The 24,250-nt window shown below is 64.0% G+C and overlaps 2 protein-coding genes across 2 annotated transcripts; one reads left to right on the top strand and one right to left on the bottom strand.

Annotated features, from left to right (window-relative positions):
* Positions 1-1,959: 1,959 nt before the first annotated feature.
* Positions 1,960-7,559, bottom strand: LOC135175838 (protein phosphatase methylesterase 1-like). The gene is made up of 2 exons (XM_064144174.1): positions 7,350-7,559; positions 1,960-3,529 (listed from the first exon to the last, which is right to left on the bottom strand). The coding sequence occupies exons 1-2, from the start codon at positions 7,445-7,447 to the stop codon at positions 3,403-3,405; spliced, it is 225 nt and encodes a 74-aa protein (XP_064000244.1). The 5' UTR covers positions 7,448-7,559; the 3' UTR covers positions 1,960-3,402.
* Positions 7,446-23,712, top strand: LOC135175774 (C2 domain-containing protein 3-like). Its single transcript, XM_064144066.1, has 11 exons — positions 7,446-7,580; positions 7,622-7,805; positions 8,165-8,573; positions 10,834-10,956; positions 12,577-12,820; positions 13,593-13,776; positions 17,900-18,080; positions 18,437-18,609; positions 19,739-19,862; positions 21,644-21,718; positions 22,537-23,712. The coding sequence occupies exons 1-10, from the start codon at positions 7,446-7,448 to the stop codon at positions 21,648-21,650; spliced, it is 1,764 nt and encodes a 587-aa protein (XP_064000136.1). The 3' UTR covers positions 21,651-21,718; positions 22,537-23,712.
* Positions 23,713-24,250: the final 538 nt, after the last annotated feature.

Genomic DNA, 24,250 nt, shown 5'->3' on the forward strand with positions numbered 1-24,250 from the left:
TCTAGGCGAAGCAGATAAAGAACAAGGCAGGGAAGAAGATAGTGGAGTGGTGGGCTCCAGGGAACGAGGCCATCATGGCCAAGATGAGTGTCCGGGAGATGCTGGAGAACATGCCTGCCTTGGACCCCTGGAGCTCCAGCAGCGACTCTGAGGAGCCTGAGCTAAAGAACCAGGCAGGGAAGAAGATAGTGAAGTGGTGGGCCCCAGGGAACGAGGCCATCGTGGCCCAGATGACAACACGGGAGATGCTGGAGGACGTGCCTGCCTTCGAACCCTGGAGCTCCAGCAGCTCCTCCTCTGAGGAGGAGGCAGCCAGGAACAGGGTAGCAACGAGGAGGAGCCAGGAGCCCAGGACCATACCGGGGGTCTCAGCTGCCAAGTCCCCTCAGAGCTCTGCATCTCCCTCGGGCTCCAATGTCCAACAGCCTCTCCAGCCTTCGGAGCAACAGAAGGAGCCTGGCAAAGAGCCGAGCCCAGGCGAGGTCCAAGTCCCAGAGCCTGGCACGGAGCAGAGCCAGGACAGTAGCCAGCAGCCGCAGCAGCCTACGCCTGCAGCCGCCCGGGCGAGTGACGCCGGGGCACAGAGCAGCGCAGAGGAGCCCAGCAGTGCAGGGAGGAAGCCGAGCACGCAGCAAGCTGGGCTCTGGAGCCGCCTGAAGAGCTGCTGCATTCGCTGCTGGCTCTGCAGATGCTGCCCCTGGTTGCAGCGCTGCTGCCCCTGCTTGCAGCGCCGCTGCCCCTGTTTGCAGCGGAAGAAGCAGGAGGTCCCCTAGGGGACAGCCCGGGGGGGAGGGACGGGGACTGGTGGGGTGCAGAAATGGGCTTCAGCTCTTCAACACAGGTAAGTCCTGTCCCTGCAGAGGCTTTGCTCGGCTGCCTCCCACCACCTGCTGAGCTGCTGCTGCTGAGAGGTGCCCAGTGGAGAGATGCCAAGCAGAAGGAAGGAGGTGTGAGGGCTCCTGAACCCTCTCACCCACTTCCCCTTCCACTCCGATCCTGCAGGCCAGGGGTTCCCATCACCGTCAGTCCGTGCAGGGCTTCCACGCCTGAGGTCAAAGGGAGCAGCTCAGAACCTCCTCAGCTCCTCACAGCTTCCCTACCAGACGGGGAAGGCTGTGGGGGGCTGCTGGGCAGAGGAGGGGACAAGGAGGAAGCCACTGTCCCCCTACAGGAGCTCCTGGACTCCCTGCCCCGTGTGCAGCCTCTGGGCTCCCTGCGTGTCTGCAACAGCAGCTGTGGAAACTCCAAGTGCGGTAGGACGCTGCAAATGCAAACTCCCTTTCCCCGCCTTGCTCCGGGCTCCGGACTGCCCTTTCCCCCTGCTCCAAACTCCTTTCTCCCTGCGTCTGCCGAGTGCTGAATGGGAAGAGACAAGGCAAGGAGTTGCCTTTCCCTCCCCTGCAGGCTCGGTCAGGGACAGGCAAAAGCCTTTTCCTGCCGCTCCCGCAGGGCACTCACCTTTAGTTCCCTTAGGTCCGTGCGGTTCCTTTAGGTTCTTTAGGAGGAGTAGAAGCAAGAAGGCTCCCAGAGGACAGTCGTCGGAGGGGGGCTGGGGGGGGTGGGGGGAGGTGTGGGCGGGGATCTGGGGGGGTGGTAAAGTGGGACTAGATTGTATCAGTGAGGAAATAAAGGGCACTGAGAAAGCCCAAGTGCTGTGAGTGCAGAGCCTTGTGAGATGCCTCTGCAGGGACTCGCTGAGAGCTGTTTGCAGGCAGCAGAAAGGCTGCGCAGGAAGCGTGCAAAGACAAAGGGATGCTTGTTGAGGAGCAGTAACAGAGCCAACCTGATCCAGGGTAGGCTGTGCCTGCCCACGCAGGGGGGTTGGCACTAGATGATCCTTGTGGTTGGTCCCTTCCAACCCTGCCTGATTCTGTGACTCTAAGCCAGCAGGGAGCAGGAGCTGAGTCGCTGTAGGGCTGCTGACCCTGTGTGGCAGAGGGCAAGTTCATTGCTGCGAGATCCTTTGCCAACACGAAGATGGTTTATTGCTGTTCAGAGCTCTTGCCACCCCTGCCCACTCGTGTTAATGACATTTAGGTTCTTGCAAGGTCATGGAAACTTTCTGTGGATACAATCTGGATCTAGCAATAAGCAGCAAAATGCAGACACACATCAGTGGGACTGGCAGAGAAGGTTCCGGCGGTCAAGTGCCGCTGGCGGTCAAAGTGCCTCTTGGCCAGTAGGTCATGGAAGGGAGCACAGGGAGCAGCCCGTGCCAACCCCTGCCATGTCCAGGGACACCCTACCCTAGAGCAGGCTGCACACAGCCTCAGCCAGCCTGGCCTCAAACACCTCCAGCCATGGGGCCTCAACCCCCTCCCTGGGCAACCCAGTCCAGCCTCTCACCACTCTCCTGCTCAACAACTTCCTCCTCACCTCCAGCCTCACTCTCCCCACCTCCACCTTTGCTCCATTCCCCCCACTCCTGCCACTCCCTCACAGCCTCAAAAGTACCTCCCCAGCTTTTTTGTAGCCCCTTCAGATCCTGGCAGGCCACAAGAAGGTCACCTGGGAGCCTCCTCTGCTCCAGCCTGCACAGCCCCAACTCTTTCAGGCTGTGCTCACAGCAGAGCTGCTGCAGCCTCTCAGCATCCTCCTGGCCCTGCTCTGGACACTCTCCAGCATCTCCACAGCCCTCTTGTCCCAGGGGCTCCAGAGCTGGATGCAGCACTCCAGGTGGGCTCTCAGCACAGCAGAGCAGAGGGGCAGAATCCCCTCCCTGGCCCTGCTGCCCACACTGCTGCTGCTGCAGCCCAGGCTCTGCTTGGCTCTCTGGGCTGCAAGTGCACACTGCTGGCTCCTGCTGAGCTTCTCCTCCAGCAGCACCCCCAAGTCCCTCTGCTCAGGGCTGCTCTCCAGCCTGGCACTGCCCAGCCTGCAGTGGTGCTTGGCATTGCCTCCACCCAGCTGCAGGACCTTGCCCTTGCTCTTGTTGCCCCTCCTGAGCTTGGCTTGTGCCCAGCTCTGCAGCCTGCCCAGGTGCCTCTGGCTGCCATCCCTGCCCCCCAGCCTGGCTGCTGCTTGGTGTGGGCAGCAAACCTGCTGAGGCTGCACCCAGTACCTCTGCCCAGGGCACCCCCAGAGATGCTGAACAGGACTGGTGCCAGGACTGCTCCCTGAGGGACTCCCCTTGGCCATGGAGCCTCTGGCAGCCACTCTTTGGGTGCAGCCACCAAGCCACTTCTTCCTCCAGCCCTCAGAGCCCTGTGTCCCCAGGATGTGGTGCTTGGCTCTGTCCCCTTTGGGTAGCTTCCCTCTCCTCCTGGACCAAGAGGCTCCAGCAAGCAGAAGAGCTCAGCTCATTGATTTAATCAGCACCAAGTTGGTTCTCTCCTCCCCCCACCCCTGCTGCCCACAGCTGCTCTCCCTCCACACAGCTCCAGGGCAGGCCCCCCAGGCACCCTAGGGCAGCCTCCAAGCTAGGCTAAAGGATATATCCTTGCCAGTTTCATTCTCCACCACCACATCCTCCATGGACTCAAAGTACTGGCTCCAAGGCACTGGGGAGAAGTCTCTCTTCCTTCCAGGGCTGCAAGAGAAAAGGAGGTCAGAAAGAGGCACTGAAAGGGAACCAGCTCAGCATGGCCCAGGCTGGGAGGCAGCTGAGAGCTCCTCTCCTGCACCCTCCACACCGTGCCCAGGGGCACCTCTCAGCCAGGCTCAGCTGCTCCAGGCCTCATCCAGCCTGGCCTGCAGCACCCCCACAGAGGAGGCAGCCACAGCCTCCCTGGGCAGCCTGTGCCAGAGGCTCAGCAGCCTCCTCCTCAGCAACTTCTGCCTCAGCTCCACTCTGAGCCTGCTCTGCCTCAGCTCCCAACCCTTCCCCCTTGGCCTGTCCCTGGACAGCCTTAGCCAAAGACCCTCTGCAGCCTTCCTGCAGGATGCCTTCAGCTCCTGGCAGCAGCACAACACCACCAAAGAGCTCACAGGGTCTGGAGCAGCCTGCCCAGGGCCACAGTGCCCAGGGTGGGGTTGGAAGCTCTGCACACAAGGAGGCTCCACAGCCTCTCTGGGCAGCCTGCTCCAGGCCTCCTCCACCCTCACACCAAACAACCTCCTCCTCACCTCCAGATGCCACCTCCTGGCTTCCACTTTGTGCCCCTTGCCCTGGCCCTGGGCAGCACTCAGCAGATGCCAGCCCCAGCCCCTTGCCCCCCACAGCCCCTTCAGCTCTTGCTGAGCACTGCTCAGCTGCCCTCTGGGGCTGCTCTGCTGCAGGCTCCCAGCCCCAGGGCTCTCAGCCTTTGCTGCTGCCAGAGCTGCTGCAGGCTCTCAGCCTCTGCCCAGCCTGCCCTGGCCTCTCTGCAGCCCTTGCCAGGCTCTCTGGCACTGGGCAGCCCAGAGCTGGCCCCAGCACTGCAGCTGTGGCCTGGCAAGGGCAGAGCAGAGGGCAGCAGAACCTCCCTTGCCCTGCTGCTGCTTCTGCTGCCCACACTCCTTGGCCACCTTGCTGGCTCCTGGGCACCTCCTTGTGCCCCCCCAGCACCCCCAGCTCCTTCTGCTGGCAGCTGCCCCCCAGCAGGTCCCCCCGCAGCTGTGCTGCTGCAGGAGCTTGGCCCTGCCCAGGGGCAGGACCCTGCCCTGGCCCTGTTTGCCCTCCAGGAGCTCCCTCTGCCCCAGCTGCCAGCCTGGCCCAGCTCTCCCTGCTGCCAGCAGGGCCTGAGGGCAGTGCCCACCCTCAAAGAGCCACTCCTGGATGGCAGCTGCAGGGTGCAGGCAGCAGCTCAGGGAAGGAGATTCCCCTCAGCCCTTTGGGGTGAACCCAGAGCTGCTCCCTGGGCACGACCCCAGCCAGGCCCCCCCAGCCAAGCTGCCAACCCCATTTGCTGCTGGCTGCCAGCAGGAGGTGCAGCTGTGCCCTCTGCTCAGAGCCCTGCTGATGACTCAGGGGGATGCCAAACCTGTCCCTGTGGGCTGAGAGGCAATTGGGTGAGGCTAAACTTTGGCACTGCGAGAATGAGGCTTGATTGGATGCGAGGATGAGTAAGAGAGGAGCACTTCAAGTGGCTCTGCACACTTCAGCTCTCCTGGAGGAGGCCACAGGCACAGAGTGTGAACAGCAGGCACTGGAGGGGGGCAGGGAGCACCCCCAGAGAGGTGCAACCTCCCCCTGCTGAGGGAAGTTTCCCCTGCAGGCTTTGGCTTGCTGAAGAGCTCACTGCAAGGAGGATGCTGAGGGGGTGGAGAGTGGCCAGAGAGGGGCAATGGAGCAGGGCAAGGGGCAGGGGGAGCAGGGCAAGGGGAGCAGAGTGCCTCTGGCACTGTCTGGTGCCCACTCTGGGGTGCAGAGAGGATCCTGGGGAGCCTCTGGCACTGTCTGGTGCCCACTCTGGGGTGCAGAGAGGATCCTGGGGAGCCTCTGGCACTGTCTGGTGCCCACTCTGGGGTGCAGAGAGGATCCTGGGGAGCTTCTGGCACTGTCTGGTGCCCACTCTGGGGTGCAGAGAGGATCTCTGGGGAGCCTCTGGCACTGTCTGGTGCCCACTCTGGGGTGCAGAGAGGATCCTGGGGAGCCTCTGGCACTGTCTGGTGCCCACTCTGGGCTGCAGAGAGGATCCTGGGGAGCCTCTGGCACTGTCTGGTGCCCACTCTGGGGTGCAGAGAGGATCCTGGGGAGCCTCTGGCACTGCCTGGTGCCCACTCTGGGCTGCAGAGAGGATCCTGGGGAGCCTCTGGCATTCAACCCCCAGCCTGGAGCCTTCCTGATGTTGTGACCCAAGGGCAGCAGCCAGCTCCTGGCCTCAGCAGTGCCCACGGCAGCACAGCTTCACCTCCACTGCTGTTGCCTTCCTCCTCTTGCTGCCTTTGCCCTCCCAAGGCCTCTCCAGCCCAAGCCCTGCTCCTGCCAAAGCCTCAGAGGACATCTCCCAGGGGGGAAGGATTTGCTCCAGGGCAGAGCAGTCAGCCCCAGGAGGACTGCACCACCGAGCCCAAGCTGCTGCTGCAGGTCGGGGCAGGTGAGGAAGCAGCTTGGGCTTGCTGCTAATGAGCAGGAGCCTCAATGAGCTGCCACAGCAGCCCCCAGGCTGCCAGCTCAGAGCCACCCGCGATGGCCTGGGGATGGTTAACGATGGGGGGGAGGTGCAGAGGGGCCCCGGGGAGGGGAAGCAGCCAAGGGGCAGGGTTTGGTCGCCACCTCCTGGGTGCTGACCCCGAGGAGCTGCACTGCTGCCGGGCCCAGGAGCTGCGGCAGGGACAGAGCCCAGGTGGGGGCTGGGCCAGCCCCGGAGCTGCCTTCCAGCCCCCAGGCCGTGCCGGGAGCCTGCGGCAGCATCCCGCGGCTGGCAGCATCCCGCGGCGTGGCAGCATCCCGCGGCGTGGCAGCATCCCGCGGCGTGGCAGCATCCCGCGGCGTGGCAGCATCCCGCGGCGTGGCAGCATCCCGCGGCGTGGCAGCAGGCAGAGAGCCCGGCTGGGGCGGGGGGAGGCAGCTCTGGAGCTCAGCCAGCCCAGCCCCCCCTGCTCCGGCAGGGCACCCGCAGCAGCCTGCCCAGGGGCACGGACCCGAGGGTAGGGCGTCCCTGGGCACGGCAGGGGCTGGCACTGGCTGCTCCCTGGGCTCCCTCCCAGCCCTGCCTGATTCTGTGACCCTGCCCGGGGTGGGGTTGGGAGCTCTGCACACACAGAGGCTGCCACCCCCTCCAGGGGCTCCACCGCCTCGTCCCCAGCCACCTCCCAGCATCGAGGATCTCCTCACTCCTAAGCCCCCCAGGCATGAGTGCCTCTCCCTCCTGATCCTGCACCTGGGAGCTTCCCTCCCTCCTGATCCTGCACCTGGGAGCTTCCCTCCCTCCTGATCCTGCACCTGGGAGCTTCCCTCCCTCCCGATCCTGCACCTGGGAGCTTCCCTCCCTCCCGATCCTGCACCTGGGAGCTTCCCTCCCTCCCGATCCTGCACCTGGGAGCTTCCCTCCCTCCCGATCCTGCACCTGGGAGCTTCCCTCCCTCCCGATCCTGCACCTGGGAGCTTCCCTCCCTCCCGATCCCCCCATTTGGAAGGATCTTTCCCTCCTGATCCCCCCTTTAGGAGCATCTCTCTCTCCAGACCCCCTTTAGGAGCATCTCTCGCTCCTGATCCCCCATTTAAGGCCCCCCCCTCTCTCCAGACCCCCCAGCAGCAAGCTCCCCTCTCTCTAGCCCCCACATCTCTTCCTTCACCCCCCCCCGATGAGGAGCAGCCCTCCCGAACCCCCCCCGCGGCGGCAACCAACGCCGCCCCCCCGAGCTGCCGCCGCCACCGCCACCATCCCTCATCCCTCTCCACCCCCCAGCCCCCCACTCCCACCGCCCCTACCCCTTCCCTCTCCCCTCTCTGCCCCCTCCGCCGCCCCCGCCCTTCCCCCACCTACCCCATGCGCATCTTGGAGCCCGACTGGCCGCCGCCCCCGGGCAGGGGAGGCCGCGGCGGGAGGCGGCCCAGGTGCAGCTGCTTCTCCAGGGCCGACATGGCGGCGCCACAGGCTGCGGCACACGAACGAGCCTCTCCCGGAGCCGCCTCGGCCGCCGGCAGCCCCCGCGCCCCGCTCCGCCGGAACCGAGCGCTCGGCTGCGGCGGCGCCGCGCGGCACCCTGGGACAGCTGTCCCGAGGCATGCTGGGAGATGTAGTCCGGGGCCCCTTAGGGCGCGGCGGGGGCGCAGTGCACGCTGGGAGCTGTAGTCGCCGGAAGTGCCTTTTGGCCCCACCCCCGCGGGACGGTTCCCGCTCGCTCCCTGCTGCCCGAGCGGCGGCTCCCGGCGGCGGCGGCGGCTCCGGGCGGCATGGGGCAGAAGCGGCTCGGGCCGGCGGGAGCCCGGCGGGGGGCAGGTGAGCGGCTGCGGGCAGCGGGGCAGGGTCCGGCGGGGGGCAGGTGAGCGGCTGCGGGCAGCGGGGCAGGGTCCGGCGGGGGGCAGGTGAGCGGCTGCGGGCAGCGGGGCAGGGTCCGGCGGGGGGCAGGTGAGCGGCTGCGGCAGCGGGGCAGGGTCCGGCGGGGGGCAGGTGAGCGGCTGCGGGCAGCGGGGCAGGGTCCGGCGGGGGGCAGGTGAGCGGCTCCCGGCAGCGGGGCAGGGTCCGGCGGGGGGCAGGTGAGCGGCTCCCGGCAGCGGGGCAGGAGGAGGGGCTGGGGCGGTTCGAGAGCCTCCGCCCGGGGCCGTGGGGGCGCTGAGGCTCGCTCGGTTCTCCCGTAGGCAGCGGCGAGGCGCCCGCGTCCACCAGCCTGCCGCCGCTGGTGGCGGGTCCGGTGCGCTGCTGGCTGCGCTGCACCGTGCCCAGGGTGCTGTGGAGCGTGCCCCGGGCGCCCGCCGCCGTGCTGGTGCGGCTGCGCTGGTGGGGGGAGACCTCGGACGGGACCGTGTTCCAGCCTGCCGCCCGGCCGGGACAGGCGGCGGGGAGGACCCGCGCCCGCTACGCCGTGCGCTGCGGGGCCAGGCAGTTCGCCGCCTACCTGACAGGTAGAGCCGCTTGGGCGGGCAGGGGAGGGCTGGGGCTGCGCGGAGACCCCCCCGAGAACCGCCGGGTTCTGCCCTCGCTGATTGACCGCACCGAGCTCCCTGCCCCGGGCAGGAGGGCACCGAGGGCAAGGGCTGGCACCCGCCCGTGGGGCACAGGGAGGCTCCAGGCTGGGGGCAGAGTGGCTGGAAAGGACCTGGGGAGAAAGGACCTGGGTGGGGGTTGGTGGCAGCGGCTGGAGAGGAGCCAGGGGGTGCCCAGGAGGGCAGGAGCAGCAGTGGTGTGGGCAGCAGGGGCAGGGCAGGGCTTGTGCCCCTGGGCTGGAAGAGATCCTTCAGCTGCTCCTCCCCAGCTCTCTGCTCCAGACCCTTGCCCAGCTTCGATGCCCTCCTCTGGCCCTGCCCCAGCCCCTCAAGCTCCTCTCTTTCCCCCCGCTCCCCATTCCCCCTTCCTCCTCCTCCCCCTCGCTGCCCTCCAGAGCCTCTCCCCTGCACAGCAGCTCTGGCGGTGGCAGCTTCGTGGCCCTCCTGTGCCAGGCTGAGCTCCCCCTGCTCTCCACAGACATGGCCGTGCTGGTGCTGGAGGTGATGACCAGAGCTGGGCAGCTTCCCGTGGGCAGAGTGCAGGTCCCTGGGCTGTGCCAGCTCTCTGCCAGCAACCCCATCAGTGGCTGCTTCTCCATTGTGTCCCCAACCTCGGAGACCCTGGGACAGCTGCAGGTACTGCTGACCTCCTGCCACTCGAGTTCCACTGCTCTGACAACGGGGAGGGAGGCAGCTGCTGGGGAGCAGCTCTGTGGGGAAAGGCCTGGCAGTGCCAGGGGGCAGCGAGGTGCCCAGGAGCCAGCAAGGTGGCCAAGGAGGCCAAAGGTGTCCTGGGGGGCATGGAGCAAAGTGTGGGCAGCAGCAGCAGCAGCAGGGCAAGGGAGGTTCTGCTGCCCTCTGCTCTGCCCTGCTGAGGCCACAGCTGCAGTGCTGGGGCCAGCTCTGGGCTGCCCAGTGCCAGAGAGCCTGGCAAGGGCTGCAGAGAGGCCAGGGCAGGCTGGGCAGAGGCTGAGAGCCTGCAGCAGCTCTGGCAGCAGCAAAGGCTGAGAGCCCTGGGGCTGGGAGCCTGCAGCAGAGCAGCCCCAGAGGGCAGCTGAGCAGTGCCCAGCAGGAGCTGAAGGGGCTGTGGGGGGCAAGGGGCTGGGGCTGGCATCTGCTGAGTGCTGCCCAGGGCCAGGGCAAGGGGCACAAAGTGGAAGCCAGGAGGTGGCATCTGGAGGTGAGGAGGAGGTTGTTTGGTGTGAGGGTGGTGGAGGCCTGGAGCAGGCTGCCCAGAGAGGCTGTGGAGCCTCCTTGTGTGCAGAGCTTCCAACCCCTCCCTGGGCACTGTGCCCCTGGGCAGGCTGCTGTGGGTGCCCTGCTGGAGCAGGGGGTTGGGGCTGGCTCCCCTCTTGCCCCAGTGGCTGTGGTGCCGCAGGGAGCTGCTGCCTGGGCAGGGCTCAGCCCCAGGGGTGCCTGCTCCAGAAGGAGCTGTTTTAGCTGTGCAAGCTTTGCCCAGGGCTTGGAGCTGCTCTGTTGAGCTTCCTGGGGTGGGTTTGGGCTGGGGCAGGACCTCAGACCTCAGCCAGTTCCAAGCCCCTGCCGTGGGCAGGACCCCTCCCCCCGGCCCCAGCTTGCTCAAAGCCTCCTCCGGGGGCTGGGGGAACTTTTCCTTCCCATCCCTGCGGGCGCAGCTGCCGCGGTGGGAGTGGGGGTGGGGGGAGGGTGCCCCCAGCTGCTGCCAGGGGCTGTTCCTGGGCGGTCTGTGCCGCTCGGGGCTCCAGCAGTGGCCTCTCCCCTGTGCTCTCCTGCAGGCCAGCAGCACAAGGGAGGTTCTTGTGCCCCTGTGCTCAGCACTGCTCAGGCCACCCCTGGAGTCCAGCTGTGTCCAGCTGTGGGCTCCTCAATTCAAGAGAGATGTTGAGGTGCTGGAGCATGTCCAGAGCAGGGCAGCAAGGCTGGGGAGGGGCCTGGAGCAGAGCCCTGTGAGGAGAGGCTGAGGGAGCTGGGGGGGTGCAGCCTGCAGCAGAGGAGGCTCAGGGCAGAGCTGATTGCTGCCTGCAGCTGCCTGCAGGGAGGCTGTAGCCAGGTGGAGTTGGGCTCTGCTGCCAGGCAAGCAGCAAGAGCAGAAGGGGCCAGAGTCTGAAGCTGTGGCAGGGCAGGTCTGGGCTGGATGTGAGGAGGAAGTTCCTGGCAGAGAGAGTGATTGGCACTGGAATGGGCTGCCCAGGGAGGTGGTGGAGTGGCCGTGGCTGGAGGTGTTGCAGCCAAGCCTGGCTGGGGCACTTAGTGCCATGGTCTGGTTGGTTGGGCAGGGCTGGGTGCCAGGCTGGGCTGGCTGAGCCTGGAGCTCTCTGCCAACCTGCTTGGTTCTGTGATTCCAGGCGGCGGCCGTGGGCAGCGCTGCGCTCCCCCTGCGCCGGCTGCTGCAGTCCGAGCGGCTCAGCCTCCGCACCGAGCTGCCTGTGCGGGGCCGAGAGGGGCAGCCCCGGGTCGGGCCGCTGCAGGTAGGAGTGGAGCAGCTGCAGGGGGGGGTGGGAGCAGCTGCAGGGGGGGGTGGGAGCAGCTGCAGGGGGGGGTGGGAGCAGCTGCAGGTAGGAGTGGAGCAGCTGCAGGGGGGGGTGGGAGCAGCTGCAGGTAGGAGTGGAGCAGCTGCGGGGGGGGGTGGGAGCAGCTGCAGGGGGGGGTGGGAGCAGCTGCAGGTAGGAGTGGAGCAGCTGCAGGTAGGAGTGGAGCAGCTGCAGGGGGGGGTGGGAGCAGCTGCAGGGGGGGGTGGGAGCAGCTGCAGGTGGGGGTGGGAGCAGCTGCAGGGGGGGGTGGGAGCAGCTGCAGGGGGGGGGTGGGAGCAGCTGCACGGGGAGGTGGGAGCAGCTGCAGGGGAGGGGGGGGGTGGGAGCAGCTGCACGGGGAGGTGGGAGCAGCTGCAGGGGAGGGGGGGGTGGGAGCAGCTGCAGGGGAGGGGGGGGGTGGGAGCAGCTGCACGGGGGGGGGTGGGAGCACCTCCCGGGCCTCATTCTGCCTGAGCCTTCAGCTTTTGGGTTGTTCATCTTCTGTCGGCCTGGAGGAAGCTGAAGGTGGGGTCAGGGTAGCCCCTGGGGTCCGTCCAGCCCCGGGAGACCTCCTCCTCTCCCTGCCACATCTCAGCTGCCCCACAGGCACCTGGAGCAGCAGAAGGTGCTGGGCAGAGGAAGCAGAGTGCCCAGGGGTTGGCACAGGCTGCCCAGGCAGGAGCTGCAGTCCCCATCCCTGGAGGGGTCGAAGGAACCTGTGGCCATGGCACTTGGGGACAGGGTTTGGTGGCCATGGTGAGGTTGGCACCAAGCTGAGTGGGGCAGGGCAGAGCTGAGGGGCAGGATGCAGCCAGAGGGAGCTGGACAAGCTGAGGCAGTAGGAGCAGAGGGACCTCAGGTGGTACCAGAAGGCCAAGGGCCAGGTCCTGCCCCTGGGCTCCATCCAGGCTGGAGAGCAGCCCTGGGGAGACCTCCCCTGCAGGGCTGGGGCAGCTCTGGGGGCTCAGCACAGGCAGGGAGCTGCTGGGGCAGGGCCAGAGGAGGCCACAGCCATGCTGGCAGGGCTGGCAGCCCTCTGCTGGGAGGCCAGGCTGGCACAGCTGGGGGTGCCCAGGCTGGAGAAAGCTCCAGGAGGACCTTCTGGTGGCCTTGCAGGGCTGGAAGGGGCTGAGGAGAAAGCTGGGGGCAGAGTTTGGAGCAGGAGCTGCTGGGATGGTTTGGAACTCAGAGAGGGAGATTCAGGCCAGGGAGAAGTTCTTCAGCATGAGTGTGGTGAGGACCAATCTGTGCCCCCTCAGGGTTGTGCAGGCCTGTGCCAGGCTGCCCAGGGCAGTGGTGGAGTCTCCATCCTTGGAGGGGTTCCTAAAGGGCAGAGCTGAGGTGCTGAGGTCCATGGGTTGGTGGTGCCCTGGGGCAGTGCTGGGCTCATGCTTGGGCTCCATCACCTTAAAGGCCTTCTCCAGCCCAAACGATTCAGTGATTGATGTCACTGAGGTGTGTCTGAGGGGACTGGAGGTGTTTGGTGCCAGCCTGAGCTGTGTGTGCTCCCCCCCAGAGGCTCTTCCTCATGCTGGGGCTTTCTTGCTGGCTGATTTTTGGCTCTGTGCTCTCTCCTAGAGACCCAAAGGTTGCCCAGCTGCTGCTCCAGGCTCAGTACCCAGTGGTGGCTGTGGACAGCTACATGCCCGTGGTGGATGTCTTCACTGGCAGCAGGAGTGGCAGCCTGAAGGTGCTGCTGGCCATGGGCTCAGCTCAGCAAATCCTGGCCCTGCAGAGGCTCAAAGCTGAAGAAGGAAACGTCCCTGCAGTGCCACAGTGCCCAAACCACAGCCTGCAGCCTGCTCCCCTGGAGCCCAGCATGGTATTGGGCTTGAATTTGGGTAGTGAGGGTGGGCAGAGCCTGTGCCAGGCTGCCCAGAGAGGTGGCAGCTGCCCTCTGGCTGGCACCATGCCAGGACAGGTTGTTTGGGGCTGTGAGCTGCCTGCTCTGGTTGGGGCTGTCCCAGCTGGCTGCTGGGGGGGGTGGGTTGGGTGGGCTTTGAGAGATCCCTTCCCATCCAGACCATGCTGCTGTTGGCATCCAAGTCTGGTGCAAGTGGTGGGGGTGGGAAGGCAGCTCTGGAGCTCAGCCAGCCCAAACCCCCCTGCTCCAGCAGGGCACCCACAGCAGCCTGCCCAGGGGCACAGTGCCCGGGGGGGGTTGGAAGCTCTGCACACAAGGAGGCTCCACAGCCTCTCTGGGCAGCCTGCTCCAGGCCTCCACCACCCTCACAGCCAAACAGCCTCCTCCTCCTGGTCAGTTGGCACCTCCTGGCTTCCACTTTGTGCCCCTTGCCCTGTCCCTGGGCAGCACTCAGCAGCTGCCAGCCCCTTGCCCCCCACAGCCCCTTCAGCTCTTGCTGAGCACTGCTCAGCTGCCCTCTGGGGCTGCTCTGCTGCAGGCTCTCAGCCTTTGCTGCTCAGCAGCTTTGGATCCACCTTCACTTGTGAGACCTTCAGAGAGCCAACAGCTGCTGCTGCTCCTGAGCCTCCCACCTCAGCCTGCTGCCCACCTCAGCTCCCCACTCCTCTGCTCTGCCCTCTCCTGAGGATTTGCCCTTCTCCAGGTGGATTCTCTTTTGCTTCCTGTGCAGTCAGAGGCAGCAGGGGAAGGAGTGATGCTGGAGCACCTCTTTGAGATCCACGTGGAGAGCATGAAAGGCCTCAGTGCCCTGCAGAGCACAGTCTGGGGAGAGGCTGACTGCTATGTCCAGTACCACTTCCCAGTCCAAGGACCTGTTCCTGGGCCACTGCAAGGAGCTGAATGGCCTGAGGATGGTGAGAGGACTTGGTTGTCTCTGGGCTGCTCCCTAGCAGCTTGGGCAGCAGGTGAAGGGAGGAGATTCTGCTCCTCTGCTCTGCTGAGACCTCTCCTGCAGGGCTGGGACAGCTCTGGAGGCCTCAGCACAGGCAGGGAGCTGCTGGGACAGGGCCAGAGGAGGCCACAGCAGTGAGCACAGAATCATGGAATGGGTTGGAAGGGACCTTAAAGCTCATCCAGCTCCCACCCCCTGCCATGGGCAGGGGCACCTCCCACCAGCCCAGCCTGGTCTTGAGCTCCTCCAGGGCTGGAGCCTCCACAGCTACCCTGGGTGCCCTGTGCCAGTGCCTTGCAGCCTCCTGGCAAGGGATTTCATGCTGATGTCTCATCTAAACCCAGCTTCTTCCAGGCTGAGCCCATCAGCCCTGGGCCTGTCACTCCCTGCCTCTGCAGAAGGCCTCCTCCAGCTCTCCAGGAGCCACCAGAAAGGTCTCCCTGGAGCCTTCTCTTCTCCAGGCTGCACAACCCCAAACAGTCCCAGCCTGGCCTCAAAGGAGAGCTTCTGCAGCTCCCTGACCATCTGCCTGGCCTCTGGACCCACCCCAACAGCTCCAGCTTGCTGGGCTGGGGGCTCCAGAGCTGGACACAGTGCTCCAAGTGGGATCTCATCAGAGTGGAGCTGAGCAGGGAATGCTCTGCTGTGAGAGTGGAGCTGAGCAGGGAATGCTCTGCTGTGAGAGTGGAGCTGAGCAGGGAATGCTCTGCTGTGAGAGAGTGGAGCTGAGCAGGGAATGCTCTGCTGTGAGAGAGTGGAGCTGAGCAGGGAATGCTCTGCTGTGAGAGTGGAGCTGAGCAGGGAATGCTCTGCTGTGAGAGTGGAGCTGAGCAGGGAATGCTCTGCTGTGAGAGAGTGGAGCTGAGCAGGGAATGCTCTGCTGTGAGAGTGGAGCTGAGCAGGGAATCCTCTGCTGTGAGAGAGTGGAGCTGAGCAGGGAATGCTCTGCTGTGAGAGTGGAGCTGAGCAGGGAATGCTCTGCTGTGAGAGAGTGGAGCTGAGCAGGGAATGCTCTGCTGTGAGAGAGTGGAGCTGAGCAGGGAATCCTCTCCCTGTGAGAGAGTGGAGCTGAGCAGGGAATCCTCTCCCTGTGAGAGAGTGGAGCTGAGCAGGGAATCCTCTCCCTGTGAGAGAGTGGAGCTGAGCAGGGAATCCTCTCCCTGTGAGAGAGTGGAGCTGAGCAGGGAATCCTCTCCCTGTGAGAGAGTGGAGCTGAGCAGGGAATGCTCTGCTGTGAGAGTGGAGCTGAGCAGGGAATGCTCTGCTGTGAGAGAGTGGAGCTGAGCAGGGAATCCTCTCCCTGTGAGAGAGTGGAGCTGAGCAGGGAATGCTCTGCTGTGAGAGTGGAGCTGAGCAGGGAATCCTCTCCCTGTGAGAGAGTGGAGCTGAGCAGGGAATCCTCTCCCTGTGAGAGTGGAGCTGAGCAGGGAATGCTCTCCCTGTGAGAGAGTGGAGCTGAGCAGGGAATCCTCTCCCTGTGAGAGTGGAGCTGAGCAGGGAATGCTCTGCTGTGAGAGTGGAGCTGAGCAGGGAATCCTCTCCCTGTGAGAGAGTGGAGCTGAGCAGGGAATGCTCTGCTGTGAGAGAGTGGAGCTGAGCAGGGAATGCTCTGCTGTGAGAGAGTGGAGCTGAGCAGGGAATGCTCTGCTGTGAGAGAGTGGAGCTGAGCAGGGAATGCTCTGCTGTGAGAGAGTGGAGCTGAGCAGGGAATGCTCTGCTGTGAGAGAGTGGAGCTGAGCAGGGAATGCTCTGCTGTGAGAGTGGAGCTGAGCAGGGAATGCTCTGCTGTGAGAGTGGAGCTGAGCAGGGAATGCTCTGCTGTGAGAGTGGAGCTGAGCAGGAATCCTCTCCCTGTGAGAGAGTGGAGCTGAGCAGAATCTCTCCCTGAGAGAGTGGAGCTGAGCAGGGAATGCTCTGCTGTGAAGGTGAGCTGAGCGGAATGCTCTGCCTGTGAGAGTGGAGCTGAGCAGGGAATGCTCCTGCCTGTGAGAGTGGAGCTGAGCAGGGAATGCTCTGCTGTGAGAGTGGAGCTGAGCAGGGAATGCTCTGCTGTGAGAGAGTGGAGCTGAGCAGGGAATCCTCTCCCTGTGAGAGAGTGGAGCTGAGCAGGGAATCCTCTCCCTGTGAGAGTGGAGCTGAGCAGGGAATGCTCTGCTGTGAGAGTGGAGCTGAGCAGGGAATCCTCTCCCTGTGAGAGAGTGGAGCTGAGCAGGGAATCCTCTCCCTGTGAGAGTGGAGCTGAGCAGGGAATGCTCTCCCTGTGAGAGAGTGGAGCTGAGCAGGGAATCCTCTCCCTGTGAGAGTGGAGCTGAGCAGGGAATGCTCTGCTGTGAGAGTGGAGCTGAGCAGGGAATCCTCTCCCTGTGAGAGAGTGGAGCTGAGCAGAGAATCCTCTCCCTGTGAGAGAGTGGAGCTGAGCAGGGAATCCTCTCCCTGTGAGAGTGGAGCTGAGCAGGGAATCCTCTCCCTGTGAGAGTGGAGCTGAGCAGGGAATGCTCTGCTGTGAGAGTGGAGCTGAGCAGGGAATGCTCTGCTGTGAGAGAGTGGAGCTGAGCAGGGAATGCTCTGCTGTGAGAGAGTGGAGCTGAGCAGGGAATGCTCTGCTGTGAGAGTGGAGCTGAGCAGGGAATCCTCTCCCTGTGAGAGTGGAGCTGAGCAGGGAATCCTCTCCCTGTGAGAGTGGAGCTGAGCAGGGAATCCTCTCCCTGTGAGAGTGGAGCTGAGCAGGGAATGCTCTGCTGTGAGAGAGTGGAGCTGAGCAGGGAATGCTCTGCTGTGAGAGTGGAGCTGAGCAGGGAATGCTCTGCTGTGAGAGAGTGGAGCTGAGCAGGGAATGCTCTCCCTGTGAGAGTGGAGCTGAGCAGGGAATGCTCTGCTGTGAGAGTGGAGCTGACCAGGGAATGCTCTGCTGTGAGAGAGTGGAGCTGAGCAGGGAATGCTCTGCTGTGAGAGTGGAGCTGAGCAGGGAATGCTCTGCTGTGAGAGAGTGGAGCTGAGCAGGGAATGCTCTGCTGTGAGAGAGTGGAGCTGAGCAGGGAATGCTCTGCTGTGAGAGAGTGGAGCTGAGCAGGGAATGCTCTGCTGTGAGAGAGTGGAGCTGAGCAGGGAATGCTCTGCTGTGAGAGAGTGGAGCTGAGCAGGGAATGCTCTGCTGTGAGAGTGGAGCTGAGCAGGGAATCCTTTCCCTGTGAGAGAGTGGAGCTGAGCAGGGAATCCTTTCCCTGTGAGAGAGTGGAGCTGAGCAGGGAATGCTCTGCTGTGAGAGTGGAGCTGAGCAGGGAATCCTCTCCCTGTGAGAGAGTGGAGCTGAGCAGGGAATGCTCTGCTGTGAGAGTGGAGCTGAGCAGGGAATCCTCTCCCTGTGAGAGAGTGGAGCTGAGCAGGGAATCCTCTCTCTCAGTGATCCAAGGGCTGGAAGCTGTCTGCTGGGAGACTTGGGAATGTTCAGCCTGGAGAGGACCTTGTGGTGGCCTTGCAGGGCTGGAAGGGGCTGAGAAGAAAGCAGGGGGCAGAGGTTTGAGCAGGACCTGTTGGGAGATGGTTTGGAGCTCCAAGAGGGAGACTCAGGCTGGAGAGAGAGAAGACACTGAAGGTAGTGAGAGCCTGTGCCAGGCTGCCCAGAGAGGTGGCAGCTGCCCCCTGGCTGGCACCATCCTGGGCAGGCTGGTTGGAGTTCTGAGCTGCCTGCTCTGCTTGGGGCTGTCCCTGCCTACAGGGTGACCTTGAAAGGTCCTTTCCAGCCCATTCCATGTCTCAGGGATCCTAAAGGAGGATCACAGGGAAGTGATTTTATGTGGACTTGGGGAGGTTGGAGGTTGGCACTCCCCCCCCCCCCCCCCCGAGATGTTTCCTCTGCCAAATGCCAGTCAGTGCCAGTGCCCATGGGCTGTGCCCTGGGCAGTGTCACCTCCCAGCCACCTTTGGCAGTAGCTCTCCACCTCTGGCTCACAGATTTGTGGCACTCTGTGGATTCCTTGGGAAGTTCACCACCTCCTCATGTGCTACCCCCTGAAGGACTGCAGGGAGGCAGAGCTTGAAGGTCTCCCAGCCCCAAGCACCTCTAACCCCCTCTGCTTGACTTGCAGGCGTCCAGCTGAAGCCATTCTGCACTGCCACCACCCTCTGTGTCCCTGACCCCATCTTCCACGCTGAGCATCACCATTCCTTCCTGCTTCCTGCTGCTGTTCCAGTCCAGAAGCTCCTGGTCACTGCCTTTATGGCACCAGGAGGGGCTGGAGGAGGAATCCAGTTTGAAGTTTGGTGCAGGTACAGCATAAAATCCTCTTCTTTGTCCACCTCTAGAGGTGGAGGCAGACCTGGGAGTGAGAAAACTTGAGCTGAGGGCTGGAGATGGGAGGAAGCTCCTGAGCTCACCACCATCTGGTGCTGGAAATCTGCAGCTCTGGTTCCATTTCAGGGCTCTGGTGTCTTGTGTTGCTTGCCCTCAAGAGAGCTGCTCCCTCCTTTCTTCCCTCCCAACCCCTTCCATGCATCCCAGAGCTCCCAGGAGAGAGCAGTGCTTGGAAGCAGCCAAACTGCAGCTGCCTCCTGAGCCAGCACAAGAGAGATGAGCTGGTCCTCAGCCCCCCCAGCATGAAGGCTTCTCTGTGCCCCCCTGCCAGGTATTACTACCCAGAGCTCAGGGAGCAGCTGGTGGCCAGAGGGAGCCTGCCCCTGTCCCGGCTCTGCGCCATGGTCACCAAGCAGCACCGGGAGGACGTTGGGATGCAAACCTTCAGCCTGCCACTGCTGCCCAGCACTGAGGCCTCAGAGGGCTTCCATCTCAGGCCTTCAGGTGAGGAGAGCTGCCCAGAGGCCCTCTGCAGACCAAGAGACCTGAGAGGCATGGAGGGGGCTGGGGGGAGGAGACCTTTCAGACCGTGGAGGGCAAGCATGGCCCCAGCCCTGCCCCAGCACCACAGCTCCCAGCCCCTCCAGCCATGGCCACTGCACCACTGCCCTGGGCAGCCTGGCACAGGCCTGGGCAAGCCTCCAGGGGCACAGAGTGCTCCTCAGGCACAAGCTCCACCTGCCCTGGCACAGCCTGAGCCCATCTCCTCTGGGCACAGCCCTCAGCACAGAGCTTGGCCCCAGCTGGCTCCAGGCTGCTGCCAGGCAGCAGAAGGCTGAGGCTGGTGCTGAGGAGCAGCAGAGGCAGCAGCAGGGCACTGCTTGGCCACAGCCAGGGGTGCCAGGGAGCTGCAGAGCCCCACAAGGGCTGCCCTCAGCCTCCTCTGCTGCAGCCTCAGCCCTGCCCCAGCTCCCTCAGCTGCTCCTCACAGCTCCTGCACAGCCTCCTCCTGCTCCTCCACACCCTTGCCCAGCTCTGCTGCCCTGCTCTGTGCCCTGCCCCAGCCCCTCCAGCTCCTCCTGCCCCTGCTGTGCCCAGCCCTGCCCCCAGCCTGCCAGCTGTGGCCTCCCCAGTGCCCAGCCCAGGGGCACCATCCCTGCCCTGCTCCTGCTGCCCACACCACTGCTGCTCCCTGCCAGGCTGCTGCTGCCCTCCTTGCCCACCTGGGCACCCCCTGGCTCCTCTCCAGCTGCTGCCACCAACCCCCCAGGCCCTTTCCAGCCACTCTGCCCCCAGCCTGGAGCCTTCCTGGGCTTGCTGTGCCCCAGGGCCAGGTGCCAGCCCTTGCCCTCGGTGCCCTCATCCCATTGTCCTCCCCCATGGCTGCAGCCTGCCCAGAGCCCTCTGCAGCCCTGAGTCACCACAGCTCTGCCACCTGCATCTTGCCTTCCACAAACCCATGCTAGAAGCTCCCCAGGTTGTCCTCTGTGTGCTGGCCCTGAGGGAGATCTTCTCCCCGAGCTTCCCCTGGGATGGTTTGGTTGGCACTGGGAGCTGCAAGGCAGCAGTGAGTCTGTTGGGTGGAAGCACCAAATGCTGCCCTTTGTCTTTGCTTTCCTTTCCTTGCACCCAGGCTTGCTTGACGTGAGTGTGAGGTACCAAAGATGCAGGAGAGGAGGAGCAGGAACATCTCGAGGTCAAGCTGTGGTCCTCTGTGTGCAGATCCACAGAGCTGCTGGGCTGCAGGCAGCAGCCAGGTGAGGAAGATTGGGCTCAGAGGAGCTTGGTCTGGGGGCAGCAGGAGGAGCCATGGCATGAGCACAGGTCTGAACTGGTTAACCTCCGTGGAGCCATGAAATGAGCTAAGTTGGAATGGAGCTGTTGAGGTCATCCAGGCCAATCCCTCTGCAGCCAGAGCAGGTTGCTCAGAGCCCCAAACAACCTGCCCTGGGATGGTGCCAGCCAGGGGGCAGCTCCCACCTTGCTGGGCAGCCTCAGTGCCAAACATTTCTCCCTTCTCTCTGCTCTGAATCTCCCTCTTGGAGCTCCAAACCATCTCCCCTTGGGCTGCCCCAACAGGCCCTGCTCAAACCTCTGCCCCCAGCTTGCTTCTCAGCCCCTTCCAGCCCTGCCAGGCCCCCAGGCCAGCCAGGGGGCAGCTGCCACCTCTCCGGGCAGCCTGGCACAGGCTCTGCCCACCTTCAGTGCCAAACATTTCTCTCTGCTCTGAATCTCCCTCTTGGAGTTCCAGACCATCCCCCATGGTCCTGTCCCCACAGGCCCTGCTCAGAACTCTGTCCCCAGCTTTCCTCAGCCCCTCTGAGGTCCTGCAAGGCCACCAGAAGCTCTGCAGGAGAGCTGGGGCAGGGTTTTTGCCAAGGGCTGGGAGTGCCAGGATGAGGGGCATGAAGCTGGAAGAGGGGAGATGGAGCCTGGGGGTGAGGAAGGAATTCTTGGCAGTGAGGCTCGGGAGAGACTGGCACAGGTTGCCCAGGGAGGCTGTGGATGCTCCCTCCCTGGAGGTGCTGAGGTTGGAGGAGGCCTTGAGCCAGCTGTGCTGGTGGGAGCTGTCCCTGCCCAGGACAGGGGGGTTGGAACTGGCTGATCCTGAAGGTCCCTTCCAACCCAAACCCCAAAACACTTGGAAGGGACCTCTCAAGGTGATCCAGTCCAAGCCCCCTGCCATCAGCAGGGCCATCTCCAACTGCAGCTCAGCAGCCCCAAGCAGCCTGCCCTGGAATGGCTCCAGGGCCTGCTCTGTGCAGCTGGAATCACCTCAGGTGTGCTCAGGAGAAGGCTGTGGGAGATTCTTCTCTCTTTGGGTAAGGAGCAAAGGGGTTAAGGCTCCCAAGTGGTTGAGATCAGCTCAGAGACCTGGGGAGAAGGGGCAGGATGTGTGGGGAGCTGGGGAGGCAGCTCTGGAGCTCAGCCAGCACAACCCCCCTGCTCCAGCAGGGCACCCACAGCAGCCTGCCCAGGGGCACAGTGCCCAGGGTGGGGTTGGAAGCTCTGCACACAAGGAGGCTCCACAGCCTCTCTGGGCAGCCTGCTCCAGGCCTCCTCCACCCTCACACCAAACAACCTCCTCCTCACCTCCAGATGCCACCTCCTGGCTTGCAGCTTGTGCCCCTTGCCCTGTCCCTGGGCAGCACTCAGCAGGTGCCAGCCCCAGCCCCTTGCCCCCCACAGCCCCTTCAGCTCTTGCTGAGCACTGCTCAGCTGCCCTCTGGGGCTGCTCTGCTGCAGGCTCCCAGCCCCAGGGCTCTCAGCCTTTGCTGCTGCCAGAGCTGCTGCAGGCTCTCAGCCTCTGCCCAGCCTGCCCTGGCCTCTCTGCAGCCCTTGCCAGGCTCTCTGGCACTGGGCAGCCCAGAGCTGGCCCCAGCACCGCAGCTGTGGCCTGGCAAGGGCAGGGTCTAAGTTGGTTCTTGGCTCAAAAGAGTTTCAGTGTGGCCACCAAGGTGCTGAGCTGGTGACAGCTTCTGTCAGAGCAGGTCCTGGCCCCAGCACTTGTTGCTCTTGCTCTGCTGTTCCTTTGCAGCCCCTGAGGCAGCAAGAGATTACCTCCTGGGGACAGTGGCAGTGCCAACCAGGGACCTGCTGAGGCGAAGCTCAGGTAAGAGAACAGCCTGGGGCTGGCTGCTGCTGACAGGGAAGCTGGGAGGAGTTGGGGGACAGAGGATCTGGAGAGGTTTGCTGAGAGCCACAGAATGGTTTTGGGTGGGAAAGGATCTTTGGCATCCTCCAGCCCAACCAGTCTCTGCCTCTGCCCAGGCTGGTGCCAGACCATGGCCCTCAGCACCACAGCTCTGAAACCTCTCCAGGGATGGAGGCTCCAGCACCTGCCTGGGCAGCCTGGGCCAGGCTTTGAGAACCCTTCCAGTGAGGAAGCTTCTTCTCATGTCCAGCCTGAACCTCCCCTGGCGCAGCTTGAGGCCATCTCCTCTTGTCCTGTGCCTTGTTCTCTGGGAGGAGAGGCCAAGCCCCAGCTGGCTCCAGGCTGCTCTCAGGGAGCTGCAGAGGTCTCCCCTCAGCCTCCCCTGATCCAGCCCTCTGCTGGGAGGCCAGGCTGGCACAGCTGGGGGTGCCCAGGCTGGAGGAGGCTCCAGGAGGACCTTCTGGGGGCCTGGCAGAGCTGGAAGGGGCTGAGAAGCAAGCTGGGGACAGAGATTTGAGCAGGGCCTGTTGGGCCAGGCCGAGGGCAGATGGTTTGGAGCTCCAAGAGGGAGGTTGAGGCTGGAGAGAAGGGAGACATGTTTGGCACTGAGGGTGGGGAGAGCCTGTGGCAGCTGCCCCCTGGCTGGCACCAAGCAGGGCAGGTTGTTGGGGGCTGTGGGCAGCCTGCTCTGGCTGCAGCCTGCAGTGGGGGCTGGAGCTGATGCCCTGGAACGCTGCACTCTGTGCAGAGCCTCATGGTGCTCCTCTCTGCTGCAGGTATTTCAGGCTGGTTCCCCCTGGCCCTCCCTGAGGATGTGATGCCCTCCAGCCTGGTGCAGGCCATCGTGGGAGGCCTGGAGGTCTCTGTCACCTTTGCTCACCCGGGGGACCGCGGCCGCGTCCTGGAGGCTGCCAGGCTGCTGGGCTGGAGCCAGGAAAGCCTCGAAGAGCCCATGGGAGACAGTGAGGAGTGGGAGCAGAGTGCCCAGCCCGTGGTGCTCACCATCTCGACCCCCAGGCTGTGGCTGCCAGTCCACTGTGTGCTGCTGGCAGGCCAGAAGAGCCTGGATCCAGACTCCTGTTGCTACCTCAGGTACAAGCTCTACGACCAGGCAGCCACTTGGACATCTCCTGAGAGGCCCAGGAGGAGTAAGGACACTGAGAAGGTGACAGTGAGCTTCAAGAAGCCCAAGAAGGTGACCCTGAGGAGGAGCCCAGGACTGCTTTGGTTCTTGAGAGAGGAGAAATTGGAGATCCAGGTGTGGTGGTCCTGGGGGAGAGGAGGAGGTGGGGAGAGGCCTCTGGGCACCGATCGCCTGCTGGGCTCAGCCTACGTTGACCTCTCGACGCTGGCAGGGAGGTCCTGGACAGCACAGAGTGTCAGTGGTAAGCTCCTGGAGGACCTTGGCATGGCCTTCATCAGCCCCCAGGGCTTGGAGAAGGGTGGCTGGGGGCTGGGCATCATGGTAGAGAGAGGAGCACCAAGGAGGTCATCTCCCAGCAGGGCTGCGGTCGGCTGGGGACAACCTTCTGGGCAGGAGGTGTTGGGGCAGGACCAGGAGTGGTGGTTTGGAGCTCAGGGAGACAGAGACTGGAGAGAGGGGAGAAGCTCTTCACCAGGGTGATGGGGAGAGCCTGGCACAGAGAGGTGGCAGCTGCCCCCTGGCTGGCGCCACCCCAGGGCAGGTTGTTAGGGGCTGTGAGCTGCCTGCTCTGGCTGGGGCTGTCCCTGCTGGCTGCAGGGAGGTTGGACTGGGTGGGCTTGAGAGGTCTCCTCCCACCCAAACCAGTTTGCTTTGGGCAGGGTCTGTTGGGACAGGCCAAGGGGGGATGGTTTGGAGCTCCAAGAGGGAGATTCAGAGCAGAGAGAAGGGAGAAATGTTTGACCACCATGAGGGTGCTGAGAGCCTGCGCCAGGCTGCCCCTGGCTGGCACCATCCCAGGGCAGGTTGTTTGGGGCTGTGAGCAGCTCGAGGGCTGCAGCAGCTCTGCTGTGAGCACAGCCTGAAAGAGTTGGGGCTGTGCAGGCTGGAGCAGAGGAGGCTCCCAGGGGACCTTCTTGTGGCCTGCCAGCATCTGAAGGGGCTATAAAAAAGTTGGGGAGGGACTTTTGAGGCTGTGAGGGAGTGGCAGGAGTGGGGGGGATGGAGCAAAGGTGGAGGTGGGGAGAGTGAGGCTGGCCACAATGCCACTGGCTCCAAGGCAGACCCCAGCAGTGGCCAAGGCTGAACCCATCAGTGGTAGTGGTGACACCTCTGGGATAATGCATTTAAGAAGGGTACAAAAACTGTGGTGAAGAACAGCAGCAGAGGAGAGAGATGGTGGAGACCAAGGTCAGTGGAGAAGGGGGAGAAGGTGTTCCAGGTGTGAGAGCAAAGATTCCCTTAAATGAGTGGTGAAGAAAACCATGATGGTGCAGCAGAGATCCACCTGCAGCCCCTGGAGGCTCTCAGAGCAGAGCAGAGATCCACCTGCAGCCCCTGGAGGCTCT

Source organism: Pogoniulus pusillus, chromosome 6, assembly GCF_015220805.1.
Source record: "Pogoniulus pusillus isolate bPogPus1 chromosome 6, bPogPus1.pri, whole genome shotgun sequence".
In the NCBI taxonomy this organism is placed as follows: domain Eukaryota; kingdom Metazoa; phylum Chordata; class Aves; order Piciformes; family Lybiidae; genus Pogoniulus; species Pogoniulus pusillus.